Here is a 23,226-nt window from a genome sequence, read left to right as displayed (position 1 = left end):
TCCCAGGGCTACCAAACCTGGGATCGCCATCACTTGCAGGGCACCAGGGCTCCTGCCTCTGGGATATTAGTTCCTGCACCACTGCCTCACGAAAGAGGTGAAGATGGCAGAGCCAGTGCCTGCATGGGGTGTGTGTGTTTGTAATGAAGTGAGGTTTGACTTAAGGATAAGTGAGCCATGGCAGAGAAGGGGGCTGGTGCTAGCTGGGGAGTCCTGGGATAAAGAGCCCCTAATAAAACTGGAGAAGAGACAGGCACAGCTTTGAAGCCCTGCCTAAGAAGCCTAGGTTTGCCTCCAAGGCAATGGGGAGCCAAAAGAGGGTTCCACTCCGAGGCTTAGGGTGGTCAGAGGCTAGAGTACAGATAGGGCATCGGAGACGGCATGGGCGGAAACCCACGAGTACTCAGTGTGTTGTCTCAGCTCAGGTGGGAAGCGACTCGGTTATAGGCCACGCAGTGGCGGTGGGATGCGGAGGGGTCCGCACCCGGTCGTTGGTTTGCGAGCGCTGCCTCTACGCGAAGCGGCTGCCTTAGCCTGAGGGGAAAAGCGCGCCCCGCGATGCCCACCAGGTGTCGCTGTGGCCCCGGGGAAGCGGGCGCGGCCGCTGGATCCCGCGCACCAAGGAGCTGACGACCGACAGACGCCCGGACCTGGTCCGACGTAAGCCCCCCTCGGCTTCCTCCACCCTCGGTCGCACGGGCACGTCCGGCTTCCGGGCTCTGGAAACCCGGCTCACACGCGGACTGTGGCTCAGGCGTCGGTAGCACTGGCGTGCAGCCCCCGCGTTCCTAGGTGGAAAGGGGACGTTGGTCTGGAGCTGAACTCCCGACTGCTCGCAACCTGGCAGAACTGCGGCTGAGCCCCGGACACTGGAGCATTCAGATGTCAAGCCAGCCCACGATGACCCGCCCATCTGGACGCCGGGCCGCCCCTCTCCAGCCCCTCTTGACAGACCTGGCCCGTCCACCCCTCGGGGGGAGGGGCGGCCCCCTCATCACGGAGCCTCGCCCAGGCCCAGCTCCGGCGCAGGGGGGAGGAGCAATTCCTGCCCCCTACCCCCCGAGATTCTGTCGCGCTCCGCAACACCCCGCCCCCTCCCCCACACCCACCATCTCATTCTGGCCTGCGGCCCCGGGATTTAGCGGCTGGCGGGCCCAGAGAAGCCGGGTAGGAGGCACCTACTGGGGATGCAAGTGGACTGGACCTCAGCTAGGTGCCACCGTTTCGCTGTGTGTTCTTAAGTCCCACTGGCCCTCTCTGACCTCTGCGGGCTGCACTGGGGGATTCTGCAGCCACGGAAGTGAAAGTGAAAAGACCCGGCAGTGGCGGGAAGAAGGCTTTTCCTCTCTGCAACGGGTGTCCCTACGACATTTGCTGGGGAAGGGCCTGAGCGCTTTGGGCAGCCTCCTGGGGGTAAGGTGTGAGAAAACAGCGAGCTAGTTTCCTTCCCCTTCCCAGACCCCAGCCCTGGAGCAGTTCCCTGGAAGGAGAAAGGAACAGCAGAAGACACAGGGATTATGGGTCAAAGGTCAGGTGAAAAATCCATGGGGTCGAGATGTGGAGGGGGGTGGGTAGCCACTCATTCTCCGGCCTCTGGCATTCACCCTTTCCACTGGGCTCCTGCGTGGCCTCAGAAGTTTATCCGGTTGTCTAAATTCCCCACGTTGCAGCCAGACCGGAGGCCTGGGGGTGGCGAGTGAGCACATTGACCCTCGAAAGCCCAGGGTGCGAAAGGAAGGCTCGAGGGGTGAGCCGCCAGGCCAAGCTCGTGGAAGCATGTGCCCGGTGTCCTGGAACCCGCCATACAGGCACGGCGGACGCACCCTCACACCCTTCTGTACCCTTCATCCCCGCAGTGGAGACTTCCCCAGGCCTTGAGCTCCTGGGGGTGAGGAAGGAGAGAAGGATGATGTCACCGGAGACGTGGTGGGAGGCGAGGGCTTGGGGTCTCAACCTAGCCTATCCTGAACATGGACGCGTAAAGTCCTCTTCCCTCCGTGGCGAAAGGTTTGTCTATATGTAACTGGGGGGAGGGTCGGTAGTGGGGGTGGGGGGGCTCTGGCTCTCGCGCTGTGCCGGGGAGAGGATCTTGAGAGTTGGCTTGGGGTGTGCCAGGATGACGGTGTGAGGCAGTCAGGGCCTGAAGGTGCGGGAGTGTGCGCAGGAGAGACCTGGCCATGGCTGAGTGAGCGAGTGTGACTGTGCGACCTCGGGGGCTGCGCGCCCAGCGGCCCTGGGGGAGCGGGCGGAGTGGGTGTGGGTGTGTGAGTGCGCGCGTTTGTGAGCCGGGGCTGCGCGTGAGGCGCGAGGGCCACAGCCGTCTGGAAGGCGTTCCCGAACAAGGGCTAGTGTGAGGGGGGCACGCGTGCCAGAGTGGGCGTGTGTGCCAGCGGGGGGTAGAGCGCGTGCCAGCGCGGGGCGAGTTGGAGTGGGGGTTCACAGGCTGCGCAGGGGGAGTGTGCCCGCGCGTGCCAGTCGCGGGAGCGTGCTAGGACGAGGACGCGCGGGGGCCCTGGCGCGCGGCCGCGAAGGCGCGGGGAGGGAAGGAGGGAGGGGGTGGGGAGCCAGGGCGCGCGCGGCCGAGCGGGCGCCCGCGGTCACATGGGCGAGGGAAGGAGGGAGGGAGCGCGCGAGGGAGGGAGGAGGATGGGGGGGTTAAAGCCACTGAGCGCCGAGGAGCCGGTGCAGAGCGGGCGGCGGCGGCAACGGAGGCGGCGGCTCCAGCCGGCGCGGCGCGGCGCGGAGCTCGGCGGCGGGATCGCGCAGCTACACTCGCCCCGCGCTCCCTGCCTTGCTCCCTGCCGGGGGCGGTCGGAGGGCTCGGCGCGGAGCCCAGGCGGCCCGAGTGCGCGGTGAGTACTCCGCAGCGGACCGCGCGCTGCCGGACCTACCAACCCTCGGGCGGACCGAGAGATCTGCGGCCCTCGTGCGCGCGGGGAGAGGGCAGAGACACGCGTGGGTTCGCGGCCAGGAGGGCGACAGGAAAGTTTACGGTAAACTTTGCCTGCAAACTCGGGGGCGGGGGCGCAAGAGAAGCGGCCCCCCACGTCCGGGCGCGCGGAGGATTGGGCGTGGTGGTGGTTGGGGGCGGACAATCGGGACGGATTGTCCTAGGGTCCCTGTTCTCTCCCGCCTCCCAGCCGCTCGCGCGGGTTTTAGGAAAATTCTGGGGCTGGGGGCGGGGGTGTCTCAGTGACCTCCGCGCTCCCGGGAGGCGCCTTCCTCCTCTGGCCGAAATTTGGACTTCAGAGAGCCCGGGGGTGTGAATAGACGGTTGCGCGTCTGCCAGTGTATGTCTGTCCGTGTGAATCTGCCTGTGTGTGTGTGTGTGTGTGTGTGTGTGTGTGTGTGTGTGTGTGTGTGTGTGTGTGTGTTTCGGCGTGAGCCTGCCTGTGGTTTCATCCGTAAGTCCGCCTGTATGTATCCCAGTGTAGTGGGTCTCCTCCAGTGTGTCTCTTTAAGTCCTCCTACGTTGTGTGTCCGTTGTGAGTCCGCCTGTGGTGTATCCCCAAGTGTCTCTTTGTGAGTCTGCCTATAGTGTGGCTCTTTGTGAGCCGGCCTGGGTGTCCCTGTGTTGCTCGGAGTAGTGTATCTCCCCGTGCGTGGGGGCTGGGCCGCGCGGAGGTCACTAGACGGACAGCTCTCCTCCTGGGCTCCTCTCCTCTCCCGAGCCTCTCCTCCAGCGTCTAGCTCTCGCGCTCGCTCGCTGCCTTGGCCCCCTCCCCCCCTCAGTAGCTTCAGGCGGGTAGGACTATTTCACGCCTTGTTGAAAATTCTGGATTTTCTTTCTCTTTCCGTCTAGTCTCTCTCTTTGAGAATCGTCTGTGTGTTGCTGGCAGCTTGTCTGCAACATTGTGTTTGTGTCTGCATGCCGCTGTAGGAATGTGTCTGTAACACTGATTGTTTTGCCTGCAATATGTGGTGTATGTTTGTGTCTGTATTATTGGGGGTGTTTGTGTGGCTGTAATCGCTGAGATGGTGGGGGTCTGAAATGCTGGGTGCGCTTGTGCATCTATAATTGCTTTGAGTCCAGGGGGTCTGAAACACCAACTGTGTTTTTGTGTGTCTAACTCTGTGTGTGAGTGTGTACATTGCCTGTGTGGGAATGTGGCTTGAACAATTGGATATTCCTGTGAATGCAGGGCTATCCAGGCTTGGGGGTGCAGGAGTCTGTGTGTCTCAATAAGTGGTAGCCCCTGATTCCACTGTCACAACCCACACAAATCCTTTAGGCAGGTTCCTGAGGTTCCTGGTCAGGATTGGTGGGATGGAGCTAAGGTTCACACTGGGCCAGGGCTAGGCTAATACTCCAACTGGGACCCTGAGTCTTACACAGAGACTGGGAGTTTAATATTTACACTTCCCCGGGGCTCTGGAAGTCTCATGGACATTTAAACTCATTCTAGGGTCTTGGGGTTTACACTCAGACTCACACTCAGGGGCTCTCACTCAAAATCACACCAGGACAATGGATTCACACCCAGATATACATTTCGGTCCTGAGATTCATACTCAGACTTACATTGGGGTTCTGTGCTCACACTTGACTCACACTGGGACTATAGGCTCACACTCACATTCACATTTCTATCTTGAGTCTCATGGAATTGCATTGAGAGCTAGAGCTCACTCTGAATTTCACTGGGGCCCTGGGAGCTTACAGTAATCCCCTGTAATTACCTGAGTAATCTGGTGGGCTTACTCAGATTCACATTCTGGGGCTCATATTCAGAGTCACACTAAGACCAGGGGCTCACACTCAAACTCACATGGAACCCCTGGGTTCACATTTGAACTCAAGGATTCATGTAGGACACTGGGGTTCATAGTCAGACACACACTTCCATCTTGGAACTCACACTCAGACTTAAGCTAGGCTCCTGATTCTCATACTTGGGCTTACACTTCTGTACTGGAGCTCACGTTCAGACTCACACGGAGACCCTGGGGCTCACACTCAGACTTGAACTAGGATCTTTGGGTTCATACTTAGAGTCATGTGGGGATCCTGGGGATCTGACTCATATGGGGAACCTATGGCTCACATTTAGACTCATGCCAGGCTCTTGATGATTCTCTCAGACTCACATGAGATCCTGGGACTTACACTCAGATTCACATTAGGATCTTGGAGCTAACACTCAGACTTAACACTTGGATCCTGATGCTCACACTCAGGCTTCCTGGGCACTTTGGGGCTCACATGTAGATGCACAAAGAGACCCTAGAGTTTGCATTCACACTCACATGGGGAAACTTAGCTCATACTCAGAATGCTCTTAGGACCAAGGGCTCACACTCAGACTCACACTAGAACCCTGATGCTTACACTGACTTATATGAGAATTATGGGACCCACAATCAGACTCCTTCAGTCCTGGAGCTCACATTCAGACTCACGTGGGAAAACTGGGACTTACAGTCAGGTGCACACTGGGACCCGCGTTCAAACTCAGAGTACGCTTCCACTTGGGAGCTCACATTCGACCTTGGAGCTCATGTTTAGACTCATACTTCTATCCTGGGACTTAATCCTCCCACTTCCATCCTGAAAATTTCAAATTCACTTGGAGACCCTGCGGTTCACACTTAGACTCACACCCACACTTAGACTCACACACTTCCATCCTGGTTTCACATTCAGACTCACGGTAGGATCGTGGGGTTGGCACTCTGGTGGAACTTAGGACTACTAGTCAAATACTCATGCCCATGCTTTTCTTTGGTTTCTGCTGTATATCCAGGCAATTGGAGCAAGGAACAGAGACTGCTTCAAGACATGTCCCCTCCAGAGGTGGGGAAGGTCGTGGATACACGTTTAACTATGTCCCTCACTTGGGCGGTGGGCTGGTGGAGGGGGTGGGGGAAACACTGACCCAGTCAGACTTCTCTGCTTTTCTTTCTACAAGAACACTGGACTCTTGGGAGAAAGATCCATGTGGCTCTTTGGTACAGGGTTAATATGTACCCTTAGAGTGCCCCATGTGCCACGTGTATGCATATTCCCCCTTAAATAGTCTTGGATACCCCTCTGTGGAAGAGAGGGCCAGGTATGGGGAAATAAGTCTCATATCCTCCCAAGACATGCCCCCAGCCCCATCCCAATCATCCTTCGGTTGGCAGGGATGTGCAGCCTGGCCTGGCAAGGGGGAACAGTCCTCTGGCACTGGTGACCCATCTAAAGTCCATCTCTCTCAAGGTGTGGAATCTCTTGATTCAAAGACAGATGGAAGCCCCAGATCTGTGGTGAGAAAGTAGCTGAAGGAGAGTGGACTGGGGCCCACCCTCTCTTCTCTCCTCTGTCTTAGCTGGAGAGGGATAAGGGCTATGTCCTGTTACGTCTCACAGTGTCTCCTGCAATGCCTGTTGAGCTTTTATCCAGACCCCACTCAGCATTCCCCACTCCCTGACACCTCCTTCTCTCCAGAAGAGCAGTAGCCCTGGGAGCCTAGGTTGTGGCCGTCCCTGGGATTCCACCTGCCTTGGAGACACTTGCCTGGGCTTTACCTTCCCTGGAGCCCACACAGTAGGAACTTAGCCCTGTAGCCCCCCCAGGCTGAGATGGCTGGGCTGTAACTGCTTCCTATCCCTAAAGGGGACACATGCTCTCCAGCCCCCCGTGGGGGTGGGGGGCTTGGAGGCAAGGCACCCTGCTCTCCGCACCCCCCCCACCCCCCCACCCCCACCCATGGCGAGTTGAAGTGTAAATGAATCAGAAACATATGGATTGGATTTTCTTTGAAATGCAGATGGGTTGGGGGGACCATGTGTGCCTGGTTTGGGGGTGGGGGGGAGTCCTGGAGAACAAGGAGGCTGAGAGGAGAGAGCTGATCCCTCCTCCAGACCCACCATGGGGTGTTGGGGAGCAGGGGAGACCTCAGCTGGGTAAACTCCTGTGGCCCTGGGTGACCACACCCACCCGGGCTCCTGGCTTCCTGTGGGGAGGCCCTGGGGAGCCCAGTAGTCTCCCTGTGGGCTGAGAGTGCTGGGGTCCTTGCCCCCTGTACTTCTGCAGAGAGCAAAGAGCCCCCAGAGCACAGAGCCATGCTGGGTTAGGGGTCACTGGAGCCGGGAGCTCTGGGGAACAAGGAGTGCCATAACCTACCTAGATGCTCCCGTCACAGCACACAGCAAGGTGGCGTAGTGATTGCCTGTGACCTCTGTGGTGACAGAGCAAGGGTCAGGGTCTTCCCTGCTCACCACTGCACCTCCAGCCCTGCACAGATCCGGCACACAGTAGGAGGTCAGTGTTGAGCGAACTACACCTCTTTTTCTCCCCCATCAGAGTGAATGCTCCTTGTGGGCCAGGTCATGTCTCTCTCACCTCCATGTCCTCAACTCCCAGCACAGTGCTCACGGGGAGGAGGTGCTCAGTCACTCCTGTGGGGTGAATTGTTGAATTGGACAGACCACGAGGAGAGGGGCTCTCCAGGGTTTGTGGCTTGAGACCCAGCGGCCCCTTTTGTACACCCTGTTTGGCTGGAGGGAGTCCTGAGTGGTTTGCAGGCTAGACTACAGAAAGGACTTCCCTGCTCTCAGAGAAGAAGTACGGAGGATAGACGCCTTCCTCTTTGGAAAGTCTTGACTACGGGAGGCTGAGGCAGGGCGATGACCCTGATTCTGTGGCAGAGGTCAGAGGTCACCTCTGCCTTCTCCCCAGCTTCATTATTTTTCTCTCCACGCAGTCGTGAGCATGTCCCTTGCTCCTTCTGGATCTGGGTTTCTTGGACTCTAGGCAAGGGAACCGACTCCATCTCCGGGCCTCTAAGGGCTGGGCTCTGAGACAGTGGAGCTGCTGCGGACACCATGGACTGTCTTTATTGGTTATTAACGTCTGTCTGAGAACACAGGGTTCAGATCCTAAAAATACCCTGTCCGGCCAGAGCTCAGGAGTTGCAGGTGTGGGCTGGTGTAGCAGTGGCTGCATCTTGGTCAGACAGAGAAGGAAAGAGACAGAGAAGAGAAACACACACTAGAGCCAGGAGACTGGAGAGTGTGGGAGTGTGGGGAAACTGAGGCAGCACTGGTGAGAGATGCACACGCTTTTTATGGAGCAAAGGTTTATAAAATTAGTGGTGCCAGTTAGTAAAATTATGGCAACATTTAGGGTAATCTGTTATCCTATACTGCAGATCTAAAGTTCCTTCTCAGAGATTCTGGAGATACATCTGATATCAGGCATAAAAATCAAGTAGTTGTTAGTAACCATTTCAAGTCCAGCTTCAGGATGGTTCAAAATAAGTATGTGGCAAAGAAAACAAATTTTTCCTTAAGTAGCCTTTTGTGGACCACTGTCCCCGTCTCTGCATCCTCAGAGCCCTTAGAGCACCCCGAGTCCCAATGAGGTTCTTGCGGACGCCCTTACATAGGCCCCACCTCATTGCTGCCCCCCAGGCTCCTGTGAAGCCCATCTCCCCAGGAGAAGGGAGCTGCACGGCGGGGGTTCGAAAAAGGCAAGAAGAGCCCAGCCTCTGAGGGCAGATGCCTTGTGACCTTGGCCCGTGAGCTGACCTTTCTGGGCCCCTCTGTGAAATCATGGCGTGGGGGGCCAGGCCTCAGCCCCGGCCCAGAGAGGAGGCGGTTTTGGCACTCATCCAAGCCCCTGACGTCAATGACTCTCCAAATAATGGAATCAATATTGGTGGGGGGGCAAGCGTGAACCAGGCCCCAGCGATTAGAAACAGATCAGCACAAACCCGCAGCTGATTCTGATAGAGCCGCCTTGGAGAGCTAGGGTGGGAGGCCTGGAGGGAGGTGGACCTGGGGGGCTTAGGAATGGAAGGGGGGTGTGGAGCCACTAAATGTCCAGTGCTTGAGGGTACCCAAGTGGGCAGAGACTCTGGGAATTGTCTGGCGTTGGAATGATGGGGTGGGGGGCCCCTCTGCGGGAGTCTTCCTCCTTTGAGGCTATGGGGTTTCAAGTCTAGGCAAAGCTTGTATATGGAGATTTCTTTCAACCAGTGAGTGATAAAGGGTGGGCAGAGGGCCCCCCGGCCCTCTTGTGGGTTACAAGTGGGTAGGGGCAGAGAGTCCTGGGTGAGACTTAAGCAAGATGACCTCTTGCTTTGAGGCAGAGGGCAGTAATCTAAGATAGACAGACAGGTATCCCCCCCCACTGGGGGTGTGGCTTCCCACATGAGCCCATGTCCTCTCAGCCTCCTAGAAGGCAGCAGGTGAGGATGGAGAGGGCCACAGGGTCTGTAGGGGCTGGCCTGGCGGCAGCTGACAAAAAACAGGAAGAAGGGCTGGGGGAGCGTCTGTAATTACGGGGCATTTATTATTAATCAGATGAAATTGCTGGAAGCAGCTGGTGTAATGTGCATAGCAATACAGACTCTGCACGCCCCCTCAACACATATACACACAGACACGCACACACACACACAGAGCAGGAGTCTTGCTTGCTTTCAGTTTTTTTGTTTGTTTGTTTGTTTTTCCGTGTGAAGGTTGGATGAGTCTATATATGTCTCTATGTCTGGGGGCAGGGTTGCGTGTGTCTGTCTTTATTTCTTCATGTCAGCCTATCCCTTTCTGTCCCCTCCTTTATGTCTGTCATCTTTTTTTCTGTCTCTGTCATTCTGTGGCCTGATGCATGTCTCTGTCTCTGGCCTCTGTCTCTCTCTTTGGACCTGTGTCTTGGTGTGTCTGTAATCTGTCGGTGCTGGCTAGCCTGTATCCAGCATGTTGTCTTAGTGGCTGGGTATCTATCCCTGGTTAGTGGTGTCTCTGCATCTTTGAGTAGGGTTGGGATGACATGGAGTCCCTTTCTCCTGGGTATATTTAAGTGCCTGATCACACCTTTGGCATGTAAATATGGGACCTGTTGGGGGTTGCAGTTGGACCCTAAGCATCTCTTGGGGTCTTGTAGAAGGCTAGGGGTCTGCTGAGTGGCTGGAGTCCATAGAAGCAACAGTGGCTTTCAAGATATCCCCAAGTTCAACACCAGACCCCCCTACCAACTGCCAGTTGTGTGACTTTGGGCTTTTGCACTCTGAGCCTCAGTCTCCTCATCTATTAAATAGAAAGGGGTTTACCTGTGATAGTTATTTTCATGATTCGGTTCAGAAATATATAAGTGCTTATCACAGTGTCTGGCTCATCAAAAACCCTGCACAAGTGTTCACTGCTTATGTCATTGGGAAAGACACTCTATAGGCAGGTGAGAGGCTTGCAGAGGCAAACTGGTGTAGCAGACTAGCTTTGGGGCCAGACCTGGGCTCAAATCTCGGCTCTGGAACTGATGGTCTCTGGTCTTGAACAAATTACTGAACCTCCCTGAATCTGTTTCCTCAGCTGTCAAATGGGAATCATCATAATAGAGATATGAGGTCATGGAGAAGTCCTGAGGATTAAATGAGATGATGCAGAGAGAGTGCCTCAATAGCTCCTGGCACATATAGGCACTCAGTAAATCATGGTAGTGACGAGGAAGAGGAGGAGGGTGCTATACGGTGGATGTTTATGCTCGGCCTGTGGCCATGTGTTTCTGTGTGTGTGTGTGTGTGTGTGTGTGTGCACATGTGAGAATGTGTGTGATAGGAGGTGATTGTGTCTGGGAACTGGTTGTGTGGGGGATTGGGCTTGGCTGTGGAGGTGTGTGAGTGTGTATCTGTGTGTGCTGTCGGATCTCTGGCTTCTGGCCACCCTTTGTCCCTGTGGTTCATCACCCAAAGTCAGCAAGGGAGTCTGGACTACTTCCAATTTTTCCTCTTCTGGGCACGTATCTGCTGCCTGCCTCAGTCTCCCCCTCTCACAGTGGGGATGTGAGTGTGGAATAAGCTCTGAGTTGGACCAAGGCCTGTGGCTCCTCCGTGACCTCTGATTTGTGCCCTTTGCCCTTCCAGAATCCAGCCTTGTCACATCACCCTGCCCCCTTGGTTTTGGAAGTCCTGGGAAGAGTTTGGCCTGACGGAGGAGGAGGAGGACGTTGATGTGCTTGGTGTGCAGCCAGTGGTGAAGAGGTAGGAGCCAGGCCCAGGCAGGGCAGGGCAATGGCAGGGCCTCAGGCAGGTGTCGGGGGCTATAGTTCTGGGAGACACAAGTGAAGGAGGACCTGAGATGCCATCTTTCTGTTCCTGGCTCCTTCTCCCTCTTGAGGTTTTGGGCTCAGCCTGGCTAGGGCTTTTCATGTCCCCCAAGATAGGCCCAGAAAGGGGAAGAGACTTAACCACGGCCACACAGGCAAGAGCAAAGCCAGGTCAGGAAACCAGGTTCTGCATTAAATAAGGCTGAACTCTGGGTGTGGGAGTGTTTCTGTCTGAGTGTCCTCAGGCCTCCTCTCTGCCCCAAAACGTCTCTCTGGTTTGACTGGGGATGTGGCTGGTCTTGGAGGCGATGGGATAGGGGGTCAGAAAGTCCAGAGTCTTTCAGGACCAGCTGTGGGGATGGGCCTGACTCTCCCCGCCTCTTATTCAGGCCAGGCCAGGCCCCCGGATTGGCAGCCCCGGGGTGGGGGCGTCCGAGGAATTGAGGCGCTGGAGCGGAACGGAAGGGCCTATTGTGCGAAACCCGCCAGAGGCCCACAAAGGCTGCCTGGGCTTTTCATCTCAGCTCCCAAACAGACTGGCCATTTTCCCGGCCTGGGGGTGGGGTGGGGGAGGCTGATCCTTCAGAACTAGGACTGAGGTGTTGTTGAGCATAGGGTGGGGTACCTCAGACTGACACATGGTCTGAAAAGGGGCTTAAGATGGGGCCGGGGCCCTGGAGAGAAGGAAGGGAGATCCCAGAGGGCTATGGAGAGTTAGGTTCCCACCTCACTCTTCCCACAGGACCCAGGGACGTGAGGTGGGATATCTGATAGAAGTCTAGAAGTAGGATGGGGCTAGGAAATGGATTTGAACAATAGCAGACAATGAATATTTATGGGGTCACACCTCGGAAGAGTCTGATAGCTTGTTGGGAGAGTGGGCTGCTGAGCTGCGAGGGCACCCTGTCCCATCCCCGTCCCCCCCCTCCCCCCCGCAAGCCTCCTGCAAACTTTGGAACACCTTAGGGGGCCGCAGGACAGGGGCTGGAGAGGAGGCTAGTGAGAATCGGTTCCCTGCAGCAGGAGGGACTAAGCCCAGACAGCAGGAAGGACTTCCTTCCAGTGAACAGTAGCTGAGATGCCCTGACCCTGTCCCTGGGGATCGTAGAGGATTGGAGTGAGCAGGGGAGCTGGAGAATGCCCGGGGGGCTCAGGCTCAGGCAGCTTCTGTGGTTCTGTGGGGGCCGAGGAGGAGGCCCGGGAGGGAGGACTTGACAGTTCAGTCCACCCTCCCCCAGCAGCACCTCCAGCAACACTTTAAAAACAGCTTTTTAATTTAACAAAGTAGATGAAAAACTGTTTTTGGAAATAAAAGATAGCTACTGTCTCCCAGGCTAGCACTCAGTTCTTGCAGAGAGCCTCTCGCTGGGTCTCTCCCCTCGGCCAGTGGCCCCTTTCCTCCCTTTTGTTTGTTTCTGCTTTCCGGGTCCCCCAGCTTCCCTTTGGCCTCCAGTCACCCCACCTCCCCCCCATCTCTGTCTTCAAGGTAGTCTCGCCCTCAGGCTCTTATCTCCATGTCTCTGCACTGCCTTCTGTCTCCCTTTCCCAGTCTCTCTCTTCCGGGGCCTGTCTCTGTCTCCCAGCCTGTCTCAGTCTCTGTCTCCCCCCCCATCTCTCCCCCCAGCAAGCCCTGCTCTAAATGGGTCTATTTAAAACGCCCGACGCTGCCAAGTCAGAAAAGCGTCTCCTGATAAAGCGCATTAGGCGGAGGGAGGGAGGAGGAGGGAGGAGGGAGCCGGCGGGCGGACGGATTGATCCAAGCCCATAACCCCATTAATCAGGCAGCGTGGATCCCCCTCCCTCCCCCAGCTTCAGCCCCTTCAGAGCTAAAAGCCCCTTAAATATTTATCACCCCTCCCCCACGAGGGCGAGGGGAGGGGTGTGTGGCCCTCTGTGTGAGCATCCCCAGCTGCCTGGTCCCCTGTGTGTGTGTGTGTGTGTGTGTGTGTGTGTGCGCGCGCGCGCGCGCGCGCGCTCATGTGTATGCGCATGGGTGTGCACACCCGATAGGCCCGGGGCCCAACCTCCGGCTTGCCTCCCACCTTCTGGGCATCCCAGGAGTCTGGCCCTGCCGCTGTTCCTCCTGCTGGGGGTAGGGGTCAGGAATGCAAAAGGAAGATTCCGGGATCAGTTGGGAGTCCTCAGGACCCCCAAAGTGCAGAAAGTAACCGGAGAGCTGGGTGGCATTGCAGTATCATTCCCAGAGGGCAGGAAGCTTAGCCGGGGTTCAGTGTCCAAATTCCCTCAAATTCCTAGTGCAGGAAGCGACTTGGGGAATAAAGTCATGACCCCATGCCCCTGAAATGCACAAAGGTAACTTGGAAGGCTGGCTGAAGTTCCCCCTTTATCCTCAAAGGCAGGACTGCGACCTGCTGGTGGGTTGGAGGCCTCCCATTCCCACCCCCACCCCACCCCCCGCCAAAATGCGTGAAGGTGACCTGTGCCTGGATAGGGCGTTCCCCATCACCCCCAGAGAGCAGGAAGGTGCCCCTGAGCTGGGTCTCGGTCCCACATCTCACCTCGTACTGATACCCCCCGGCGGGAGAGGTCAGCCCTGAGACCGGTGGCCGCTGCCCGAGTTGGGCTGAGCTGACTTCTCCCGGCCCGGGCGGGGCCGGCGAAGGGAGGTCCTCGGCGGTCCCTGGGTGTGAGGAGGGCCCCCGGCCCGGAGTCGGGAGGGTCCTTTCCCCCTCCCCTCCCCCTGCATCAAGTGCCACATCTCCTCCTGACTCAGACAATTAGATTCAAAGGATGACCTCACTGCATGCCGTCCCTCTCTCGCTCCCTGGGCTCGCTAGCTCGTTCGCTCGCGGCGCGCTCCTTCCTCCCCTCCTCCCGGCCCGCTCGCCGCCTCGCTCGCGGCTCTGCCCGCGTCGCCCCCGGCCCCGCCCGGCCCCTCGCCCGCCCGCGCGCCAGGACTCTCGGGGCCCCCCGCTGCTGACTCCTGGCCCGGGCCGCCCCAGCCCCGAGCCCCGGGCACCCGATGCCCGCGGGCGCCGGGCGGACCCACGGAGCTCCGGAGGCACCGACGGGGCGCCTGCGCGGGGACCCAGGTCAGTGGGCGCGCGGCCGCGGGGCCGGGGGACTTGTGACCCCCTCCGCCGCCGCCGAGGCGCGCCCGCCCGCGCCCGCCCGCCAGCCCGCCTCGGAGCTTCCCGCTCCTTTCTCGGCCCCCGCCCCCCGCGGCTGCTCGGCGCGCTCCCCCTGCCAAGCTGTCTCTCTTCCCTTCTCTTCTCTTCTTCTCCCCCCGCCCCCCCAGCCCCCCTGCTTCTGCAGCCGGTGGGAGGGGCTGGGACTTCCTGAGGTCCCGGGGATGGGGCCGGGGCCCATTGGCTGCAACCGGACCAGGCCTCTGCGAGGGGAGGGGGCTCTGGCTGTGTCCAGCGGCCTGGGGGAGGAGACCATCGGCTGGGTGGGAGAGGGGCTACTGAGGGAGAGGCCCAGAGTGTGGGGTGACATCTAGACAGAGGTGATGAGCTCCTGGTATCTTTCTTTCCTCACATCCTGTGGGCCTCTTGCCTGGTTTCATTTGTCCCTACCTCAGCTAACTTCAGTTCCCACTGCCTGGTTTCACTGGGCTCCCACAGCTACCTTCTTTGGGACCCTTATTTTGTCACCTGGTTTCATTAGGGCCCATTACCTAGATCCCACAGGCCTCTGCTGCCTGCTTTCCTTCCTGATGACTGGTTTCTTTTGTCCCCACTACCTGGTTTCCATAAGTCCCCATCACCAGCTTTATGTGATTGCCTCTGCCTGGTTTTTTCTTGAACCCCAAAGCCTTGTGTTTGGCCCCCTGCCTGGCTTCCACAGAACCCTATCAGGCTCCCTTTAGGATGGGTACATTGGGGCTCCAGCTACACCTGGAGTGGCAGGTGGTGAGGATGCAAACGGCAGTGCCGGTTGTTCCCCGGTTGGGGCCAGGCCAGCACAGCGCAGATTCCATTCTGCCTGGACAGCGACCTGGCATTGCTCCATGGGCCCTGCGGCTGGGGGAAGGCGAGGCTGCAGGGTCCAAGGACATTTTAGGACCCTGTCCTCGTGGTTGGTTAGAGGAGCACCCTCACCCTCTCAGCCTGCTGCCCTTCTCTCCACCTGCCACTGAATGTCCACCTCTACATTTCTTTGGACCTGATGAGCAATGACAGGACTGAGGCTGTGGTCCTGCCTCCTCTTTCTTCCCCCTCCTGTAGCCAGGCCTGATAGTTGGGTGTCCTTTAGGTAGCTGTGGGCACAGAAAGGTTTCGAAGAGGCCCGGGGTCACACAGCAGGTAGTGAGGCTGAAAGATGCTGCCTGCTGCTCCTCGTCCTGCAGAAGGACTTGGGGAAGAGGCCGGTTTCTGGGATTTTCTGGCTTCTGCTGCTCTCGCTGCTGCCATTTCTCTCATGTGGGGGCTCCCTCACCCTCCTGTCTGGCCTGGATCCCCCCTCTTCCTCTAATGCAGTTGAAAGCAGGGTTAATGGAGGAAGGAGCTAACTAGGAGATAGCCATTTATTTCCATGCTTTTTTGGGGACCAGCAAAGTTCTCCCTTCTCTTTTCCCTTCCTGCCTTAGGCCACCCTGGGCTTGTCATCCCCCCCCCCCCCCAAGTGCAGCCTCTGTAGCCTGTGGTCCCAGCATGGTGTGACTCTTCTGAGCGTGTACTGGTGTATATCTCTGTGTATTCCCCACAGCCCGGGGTGGGAGTGCGAGAGGCTGCGGGTAACTGAGGGGCTCTGAGTTTCTGGAGGTGTGTGATGGTGTCTGCGTGGAAGACGGACTGTTCAGAGCGTGTGATGGTATCCATATGTCAGACCACGACCGTTTTGAATGAACATATGTGAGAGTCCGTGTGTGTGTGTGTGTGACTGTGCATGCACACCAGCGTGTGTGAGGCTGTGGCAGCCAGTGTGCACATGGGAGGCCATGATGCGTGGCTGTGATGGTCGACTCTAAATGCCAGTGTCTGAGAGAGGCTGCCTGGGTGTGTCTACAAAGCTGTGGCTGTGCGTGGGGTGATGCGGGGAAGTTTTGGGGAACCCTGCTGGGTGGTAGTGAGAGCCCAAGTATGTGCCACGGCTGGGGGTGAAGAGAGCACCGGGTGCCATGTGACCCTGAATCGCTGGTGTGTGTGTGAGCATGTGTGCACACATACTCATGCCTGTGTTTACCCATCAGGAACAGATTGCTCTGGCTTCCCCACTGTGAGGAGAGGAGAATAAGGGGGAGGAAGGATGGCTTGCTCTCACCCAGCAGACCAGAAGATTCCTCAGAAGTCGTGTGCATGGTGTGCAGGCATGTTAGGGGGACAGGGAGGACAGGACACTGTTCCACGAAGACAGTCGCTGCTTCTGTTCCCCCCCACTCCACCCTGGCTCTGCCCAAAAGACTGTCTTCAGGTTTTTTTTTGTCACAGACCAATGCTTTACATGCACTGCCCCCCTGCCACGTGCATGTGTATAGAAGCTTGCATGCATATGGCGTCTGTGTATGTATTCAAGGGTGTGTCTGCACCATGGCAGGGTAATGGGGCCAGAAGTGGGGTGTGGTGGGAGACGCTGAGGCAAATAGGCCTTTACCCTAGGCCTCAAGTCTGGAGAGCCATTCTGTCCATCCTTCTGTCGCTGTGGAGGGCCCTGCACCTCCTTCCTGCCCCCTCCACATCGACAGTGAACCCTCTGTCCCCTGGCTAAGGAAAGTCTCCTTCAACCCTATTGTCTGGCCCATCCCCCTGGTTCATGGAGTTCTTCCAGCTGTCTGCAGCTTTCTGTCCCTTCAAGACAACCCAGCCAGTCTGTGGGCCTTTCCTAGGTGGAGAGGTCCTCCTGATTCTCCTGGAGGTTCAAGGGACTCTGGGCTGGGGGCTTTGGTGCTTGTGCCTCAGGTTCTGTGAAGCTGTCCAGAGCCCATGTGCCAAAGGCGAGGATATGAATTTATCTGTCCCTTCTTGCTCCTCATTTGAGAGGCAGGGGGCTGGACCCAATGACTCTTTGGGGAGGAAGCCCAGGCCCTCTGCACCTAGAGGGCTGCTTTGGCCCAGGCCTGCATGTATGGTGCATCCACAACCCTGAGCCCAGGCCATCAGGCGGTAGGTAGGCCCAAAGTGGGCCTAGTAGGTGGGCACCGGCTGGTGAGATTCAGGCTCCACCTCCCCAGGACAACTCCCCAGCTGCCCAGCCAGGCCCACCATGGGAGGGCTCCTGCTCCCCCCGCAACACGCCTGCACACACGTGCAGCAGGGCACGCACATGCTGATCTCAGGGTCCCTGCAGTGCAGGAGGCTGAGGTGGGGGGTGAGCATTCAGAGTCCAGTCTGCTGCCAAAATCCATTGGAATCTTGTCCCCCCCAGGCCCCCATCTCCGGCTGTGGAGGTCACAGCAGCAGGTGCGGATACCCACCCCCCAACTCGCTCACACTGGGCCGCCTCCTTTTCCACAACCTCGGCCAGCGGCTGGAGCTGGAGGACTGCTCCCCCTGCCTCCCTTCTGGCCCCCCTCCCACTGGTGCTCAGCTCATCCTGCCCTCTTCTAAGGGGGAAGGAAGGGGCCTGTGCTTGGGCGGGGCCCTTTCGCACAAGCACTGGGGCCTGCGGTTCCAAGTGGCCCCGGCGTGGGCGGGGATGGGGTAGCCCACGAGGAGATAGGGCTTGAAGCCTGAATCCAGGCATGGTTCCTGGGTCCTTCGGGCCACTTGGGGGTGGGGGCACTGAGAGCTGAGAGGAGGGAGAAGGAGGGAAGAGAGAAAGAGAGCCAGAGACAAGAGATCCGGAGGGAGATAGGAGGGAGAGATGCCCCAGGGAGCTGCAGCCCGCCCGCGGCCAGCCCTCAGCCAGCCCGCCCCAGCCGAGGAGCTGGCCCCTGACCCGGGCCCACCCCCTCCCTGGTGGGGGGCCTGCCTGGCCAGCTGCCAGGGGCCAGGCCTCTCTCCTTGGTCTGCCCCCCCAGCCGCTGGACTGCTCCGGCCCCTGCCCCCGCCCCCACCGCCCACGCTGTCCAGGCTGCCTAGGCCTGGTGGGATCCAGGGGCCTCCCAGCCTCGGCCCCTCCTCCCCTCCCAGAGCCTCGGAGCTTCCCGCCGGCCCTCACTGTCTCTTCCAGGCTCCCCCTTGGCCACTACCTTTCCTCCCTGCCCACCGCGTGCTTGTCCTTGCCCCTGCCCCTGCTCTCTCTCATTTTCTCTCCATCTCCCAGTGTATGTGTCTCTCTTCCTTGCTCCAGCCTACTTTCTATGTAGGTCTGAGGCCTCTAGAGTTCCCCAGGCCTTTGAGTCTGTCCGTCCATGCTGTGTCCAGTGTTCTTGCCTGCTGTGGGGAGAGGGGATGGAAACCAGGCCCGAGGACAAAGGGTACCTTTCGCCTCACACTGTGTGTTTCTGGGGTCTGGAGTTGCCAATGGGGAAAGCTGTGGGGATGTCACCTTGGCCGTGCCACGGGCCAGATGCCTTCCATTGGATGGGATGTTCCCGACCCCTCCCCAACCCCAGGGTCAGGGGAGGTCCAGGCCCTTGAGCGTCTTTGGACCTCAGTTTCCAAACCTGGAGATAGGATGATAACCTTGCTTTGATGTTGTTACCTGCAGCCTTCCTGCACATTTATTTTCCATGCCTGATTGGCTGACCTCTGTCCCTTGGCACACCCATGCCAACCAACACCCTGAAGTGCAGGACACCTACTGCAGATCAACACACATGCACAATTACAGCTGAGACCCAAATCAGTGGTGCTCACCATCCTCCCATCCTTCATCCCAACCTGGTTCTGGCATGGATTCCCCAGGTCAGGCTTGTGGACTCTGCCTAAACTTTGTGGAGAAAATTGGGGCTTTCCAAACCTTATACTTCCCCTTCCCAGGATTGACCCTCAACTGGGCTGGGGGTTGGGGCAGCCAAGGCATTGCTGGGCTGGGAAGAGTTGTCTTGCACCCTGGATCCTAAGCCAGAATCAGAAATGGGGTAATTGAAGTCCCTGATCTGGAACCCATCATGGTGTCACTGTTGACTGTCAGCCTCCATGGTGTCAGTACTACTGTGATCTGGTGTCACCATGTTACTAAGTCCGGCTGTGTCAGTATTCCTACGTCATTGTGTTGATGTCACTGTCAGTGTCACTCTGCATGACTGTCATTCCCATTGCATCTTTCCTTCTGAGGTGACTGTCACTGTGTCTGTCAACAGCTGTTGATATCCTGTTTGTTGGATCATTGCTGATCATTGTTGCGGTGTGTCATTGTCACTGTTGAAGCCGTGTCCTTTTCACTGGGTGGTGATATCACTGTGTGATGGTGTCTTTGTAGGACAGTAGCAGTAAGTTGGGGCCCCAGGGTTTGCCCCTTGATGTGTCACCTGTGTTTGTGTGTGTCAGGATAACCCTGTGGGGTTCAGGGTCAGGAGAGGTGTTGGGTCCCCTGTGCTGATAGGGGTTTGGAGGCTGCTGGGCACTGGGCTCTCGCTAGCAGGGTGCCCTCTGTTCCCTCTTCGTTTCCTCTTCATTCTGGGGCTGCAGTCGGGCCGAGACTGGCCCCCTGTTGGTGGGGGTGGGATTCTGCAAGGAGCCTGGGCTGGGTTTGCATAGTCCTGTCTGAGGTTCTGTGAGATTTTCCTCCAGATCTATCCCAGAGCCATGGGGTGTGGACTGGGAAAATTCCTGGGAAAAATGCTCTTTGGCCTGGGATGGGTGGCCTGAGGTGTGCTAGGGCAGGCCAGGGTGTGGCCTGGATGCCTCTGGCCTCAGCCTCCCCACCTGGGAACCGGAGCCCCCCTGGGACTCTTAGGGAAGGGGGCAGGGGAACTGGCCTGGGGCTTTCTGGATCATGTGGGGCAGGGGGTGGGGAGGGGTGGGGTGTGAGCTCCTGGGTCCCCAGGGAAAAGCCCTGCAGCCCCCAGGCAGCCCCTGCTCTTGTGTCACTGCAAGCAGTGCTGCTGCATGGCCTCCATCCTCTGCTCACTCTGCAGGGCCTGCACGGGCTGAGAGATGCTCCCGGGCGGGCACCAAGCCCCTGCCAGGGGTTTCCGTCATCCTCCTGGGTCTGTCTCTCGCTCTCCTTTTGAATGTCTGCCCATCTTCTCTGTGTCCATCTCTCTCCCCACGTCGCTTCTCTCCCCGATCCTCCCTGTCAGTCTCTCCTTGTCCCTCGGGGTCTCCACCCCTGCCTCTCCCTCTCTCCCTGCCTCCCTGTTCTCCCTTCCTGGTCTCTCCCTTCTCTGGGTGCCCCCCACTCCGACCCTACAATGTCCGCCCAGGCCCCCTCCCCCAGCCTCCGCAGCGCTCGCTCTCGGCAGCGCCCGTCTCCCATGGCTGCAGCCCCGTTGGCCCAGGGCCCGGCCCTTACAGTAACTCATCCGGCTGATGGAGGCGACTTTGATGAAGAAGCCACCCCTCCCCCGCGGGGAGCCTGAACGTGTGCCTGTTGTGTGTGTGTGGGGGGGTGTGTGTCCATATGTTTGCACACTGGTGCATGGACATCCTCTCGTTCTTCCCCCCTGGCCTCTTCCATCCCGTGATCTGACCTCGGGCCGCTCCACCTGCTCCTCTGGCTCTTGCTCCCTCCCATGTGAGGGGGCAGCGGGCCTGGCACCGGGTGGGGTATTCTCCTGGCTGTGAGGAGGAAGGGATGGACAGATGGCCGAGATGGTGGGGGAGGGATGAGGTGGGGAATGGGGAGGCCTTCAGGCTTGCTCTCTTTCTCCAGCACCAGCTCGGAATGCAGGCAGTCCTGGGTTCATTCCCGGGCCCCACCATTTGCTGGCCGGGACTCTTTGGCCATCGTATTACCCTCCTCAGGCTGAGGAGGAGCTGGAGATGGGGCAGTGGCTGAGGGTCAGGAGGAGCTGGGCCAAGTGGAAGCCAAGGCCCCAGGACTTACTGATGTGGGAGGGGAGCCAAGGCCAGGTGGGGGCATGGGGAGAGGAGCCGTGCCAGGGAGGGGCAGCCAGGGCACCTGCAGCTGTGGGGTTGGGGGGACCCAGGCTCAGATGTGGGGCTCCACTTGATGAGGGTCCAGTGGCAGCAGAGGGCAGGCAGGATCCCTCTCCATAAAGGAGCCTCAGGAAGTCGGATTGTCTCCAAACCTCCCCCACAAGTGTGACAGGCTCTGACACCCACATTCGTCTCTCCTCTGCCGTAGCTGTGGCTGCGGTGTCTCCGGCTCTCTCGCTGCCCATTTCTCTGGATGAATTTGGCAGTGCGTCGCTGTTGGTTTCTCAGGTTGTGTGTCTGGCTGTTTCTCTCACTGTCTGGCAGTTTCTCTGGCAGTGTTTTTAGCGGTAGGGGTACTTCCTGCCTGAGCATCTGGCTGTGTCTCCAGCTATTTCGCTAGCTGTTTTCCTGGGTGTATGCCTGTTTTTTGTCTGTCAGTTTGTCTGGTATTTCTCTGCTTGTGTGTCAGGCTGTTTCCCTGGCCGTGTCTCTGATGGCTCCCCTGGCAGTGTCACTAGCTCTCTGGCTATGTCTCTGATGGTTTCTCTAGTGGTTTGTCTGGTTGTGTCTGGCTGCATCTTCTACAGTGTTTCTGGCATGTTCTTTGGTTGTGTATCAGCCATTCTCTTATTTTCTCTGGCTGTGCACCTGGTTGTCTCTGGTTATTTCTACTCTGTCTCTGGCTTCATCTGGTTGTGCTTCTTGCAGTGTCTCCAACTGTGCATGGGGCTGTCTCTTTGGGGTACGGTTTCTGACTAGGGTTTTTGCTGTGTGTCTGGCTGTGTCTGACACTGTCCCTCTCTGGATCTCTGCTTCTGTCTGGTTGACAGTCCCCTCCCTCTTCAGACTGGAGTGGAGGGCATTTTGGGGTCTGTTTTGCTCTGGTGTGAGCGTGTGCTTAGGGGCACAGTTGGACCCATCCCAGAAGCAGGACAACAGGTGGGGGTGGGGGTGGGTGGGCAGTAGTTCCAACCTGGCCTCTGGGGACATGGCCTGAGTGTGCTGCGTGTGAGACATGGATGCTCATCTGCTGGGTTGGGGTCACGGGCTCCTGGGGATTGTGGCTGATGAAGGGATGGGCTGGGGATCCTAGCAATGACTTATTTGTGAAAATGCCTCATTCTTCTCTTGATCATTGGTGTACATTAAAGCAAAAACCATGTCTGGATCAATGATGACACCCAAATGTGCAAACAAACAAATGCAAAACCACCACGTCTGACCTGGGTCCCAACGTACCACACTGCCCTTGTACCCTGCTGCTCTCAGTTTCCCAGAGCTCAGAGGCAAGGCTCACGGGCAGTGGGGGGACAGATCCAAGGGGTTCCTGAGCAACTAGGTGTCAGGCAAGGGACTCTCTCCCCACGTGCTCTGCAGGGGACCTTCCATTCGGGCAATTTGGAGAAGTACAGGCCCCAGTTAAGTGAAAACATTATCCTTTTGGTCTGTGCCGTTTATAGCTAATTAGCTGGCCTCACTAGTAAAGTTATTTTTTTTAGAAAAATGGCCCTGGCATCACCAATGTTCTGCAACTCATCTGCGGTTGACTCCATCCTGCAGGCAGCAGCCACATCGAACAATAAACCACTGTAGTTGCCTTCTACCATCTTAGCAAACCTTTGCCGACAGATGCCAATAATGTCGTTTTCTATTGCTGGAAAGAGGATGCCGGGGCCCATTAAGAAGGGCATTCAGGGTCAAGGTGCCCTGGCCCCAAGGCTGGGATTTCCCAGTCTTGCCTGAGAACAGGTTGGGGCTTCCCAGATCGTTGCTGCCTGGGCTGATGCCACCCCCACCCCTTCCCCCATTTCTCCCAACAGATGGCCGCTCCCGTTCCGTGGGCCTGCTGTGCTGTGCTCGCTGCTGCCACCGCCATCGTCTACGCCCAGAGACACAGTCCGCAGGGTGAGTACCCAGGGGAGCCCCTGCCAACCCCCTCGTGGGCACAGCTACATGCTGGCACACACTGGCATCATCACACACAAACACGCAGGGGACGTGGAGTCATAGGGCACTGACATGGAGGGTGGCCCACGGATGTGGTCTCACAGTCCCAGCCCTCCACAGTTACACTGGGTGTTCGTGCACTGATGGTGTCTCCAGCTTGATCTGATCTGTCCCTCTTCCCACCAGGGTGGGTATAGGGTACAGGTAGATAGGGTGAGAGTAGGGGCAGCTAGGGTCAGGGCCCTTGTACAGTGTCTGGGTAGAACAGGGTCACTTTCTGGATGTTGGAGGGGTGCAATTGGAGGCACTGAGAAGAGGCAGTGGGCAAGACTGATGGTCCCCTTCTCTTCTCAGCCTCATCCT

The 23,226-nt window shown here is 58.0% G+C and overlaps 1 protein-coding gene across 3 annotated transcripts in view; it reads left to right on the top strand.

Annotated features, from left to right (window-relative positions):
- The first annotated feature begins 2,690 nt into the window (after window positions 1-2,690).
- The window catches only part of CNTFR (ciliary neurotrophic factor receptor), a 37,874-nt gene continuing 17,338 nt past the window's right edge, over window positions 2,691-23,226 (top strand). The window contains exons 1-3 of one of the 3 annotated variants that reach the window (XM_037798384.1): window positions 2,692-2,852; window positions 10,845-10,961; window positions 22,737-22,821. In XM_037798384.1, coding sequence (XP_037654312.1) covers window positions 22,737-22,821 — 85 coding nt within the window. In that variant the 5' untranslated portion in view covers window positions 2,692-2,852; window positions 10,845-10,961. Of the gene's footprint in view, window positions 2,853-2,974; window positions 2,994-10,844; window positions 10,962-22,736; window positions 22,822-23,226 lie in introns of those variants that run through there. The other 2 variants (XM_037798385.1, XM_037798386.1) reach the window with 2 other exon arrangements.

Source organism: Choloepus didactylus, chromosome 10, assembly GCF_015220235.1.
Source record: "Choloepus didactylus isolate mChoDid1 chromosome 10, mChoDid1.pri, whole genome shotgun sequence".
Classification (NCBI taxonomy): domain Eukaryota; kingdom Metazoa; phylum Chordata; class Mammalia; order Pilosa; family Megalonychidae; genus Choloepus; species Choloepus didactylus.
The sequence above is the reverse complement of the archived record's forward strand: the minus strand, read 5'-3'. Positions and strand labels throughout refer to the sequence as shown.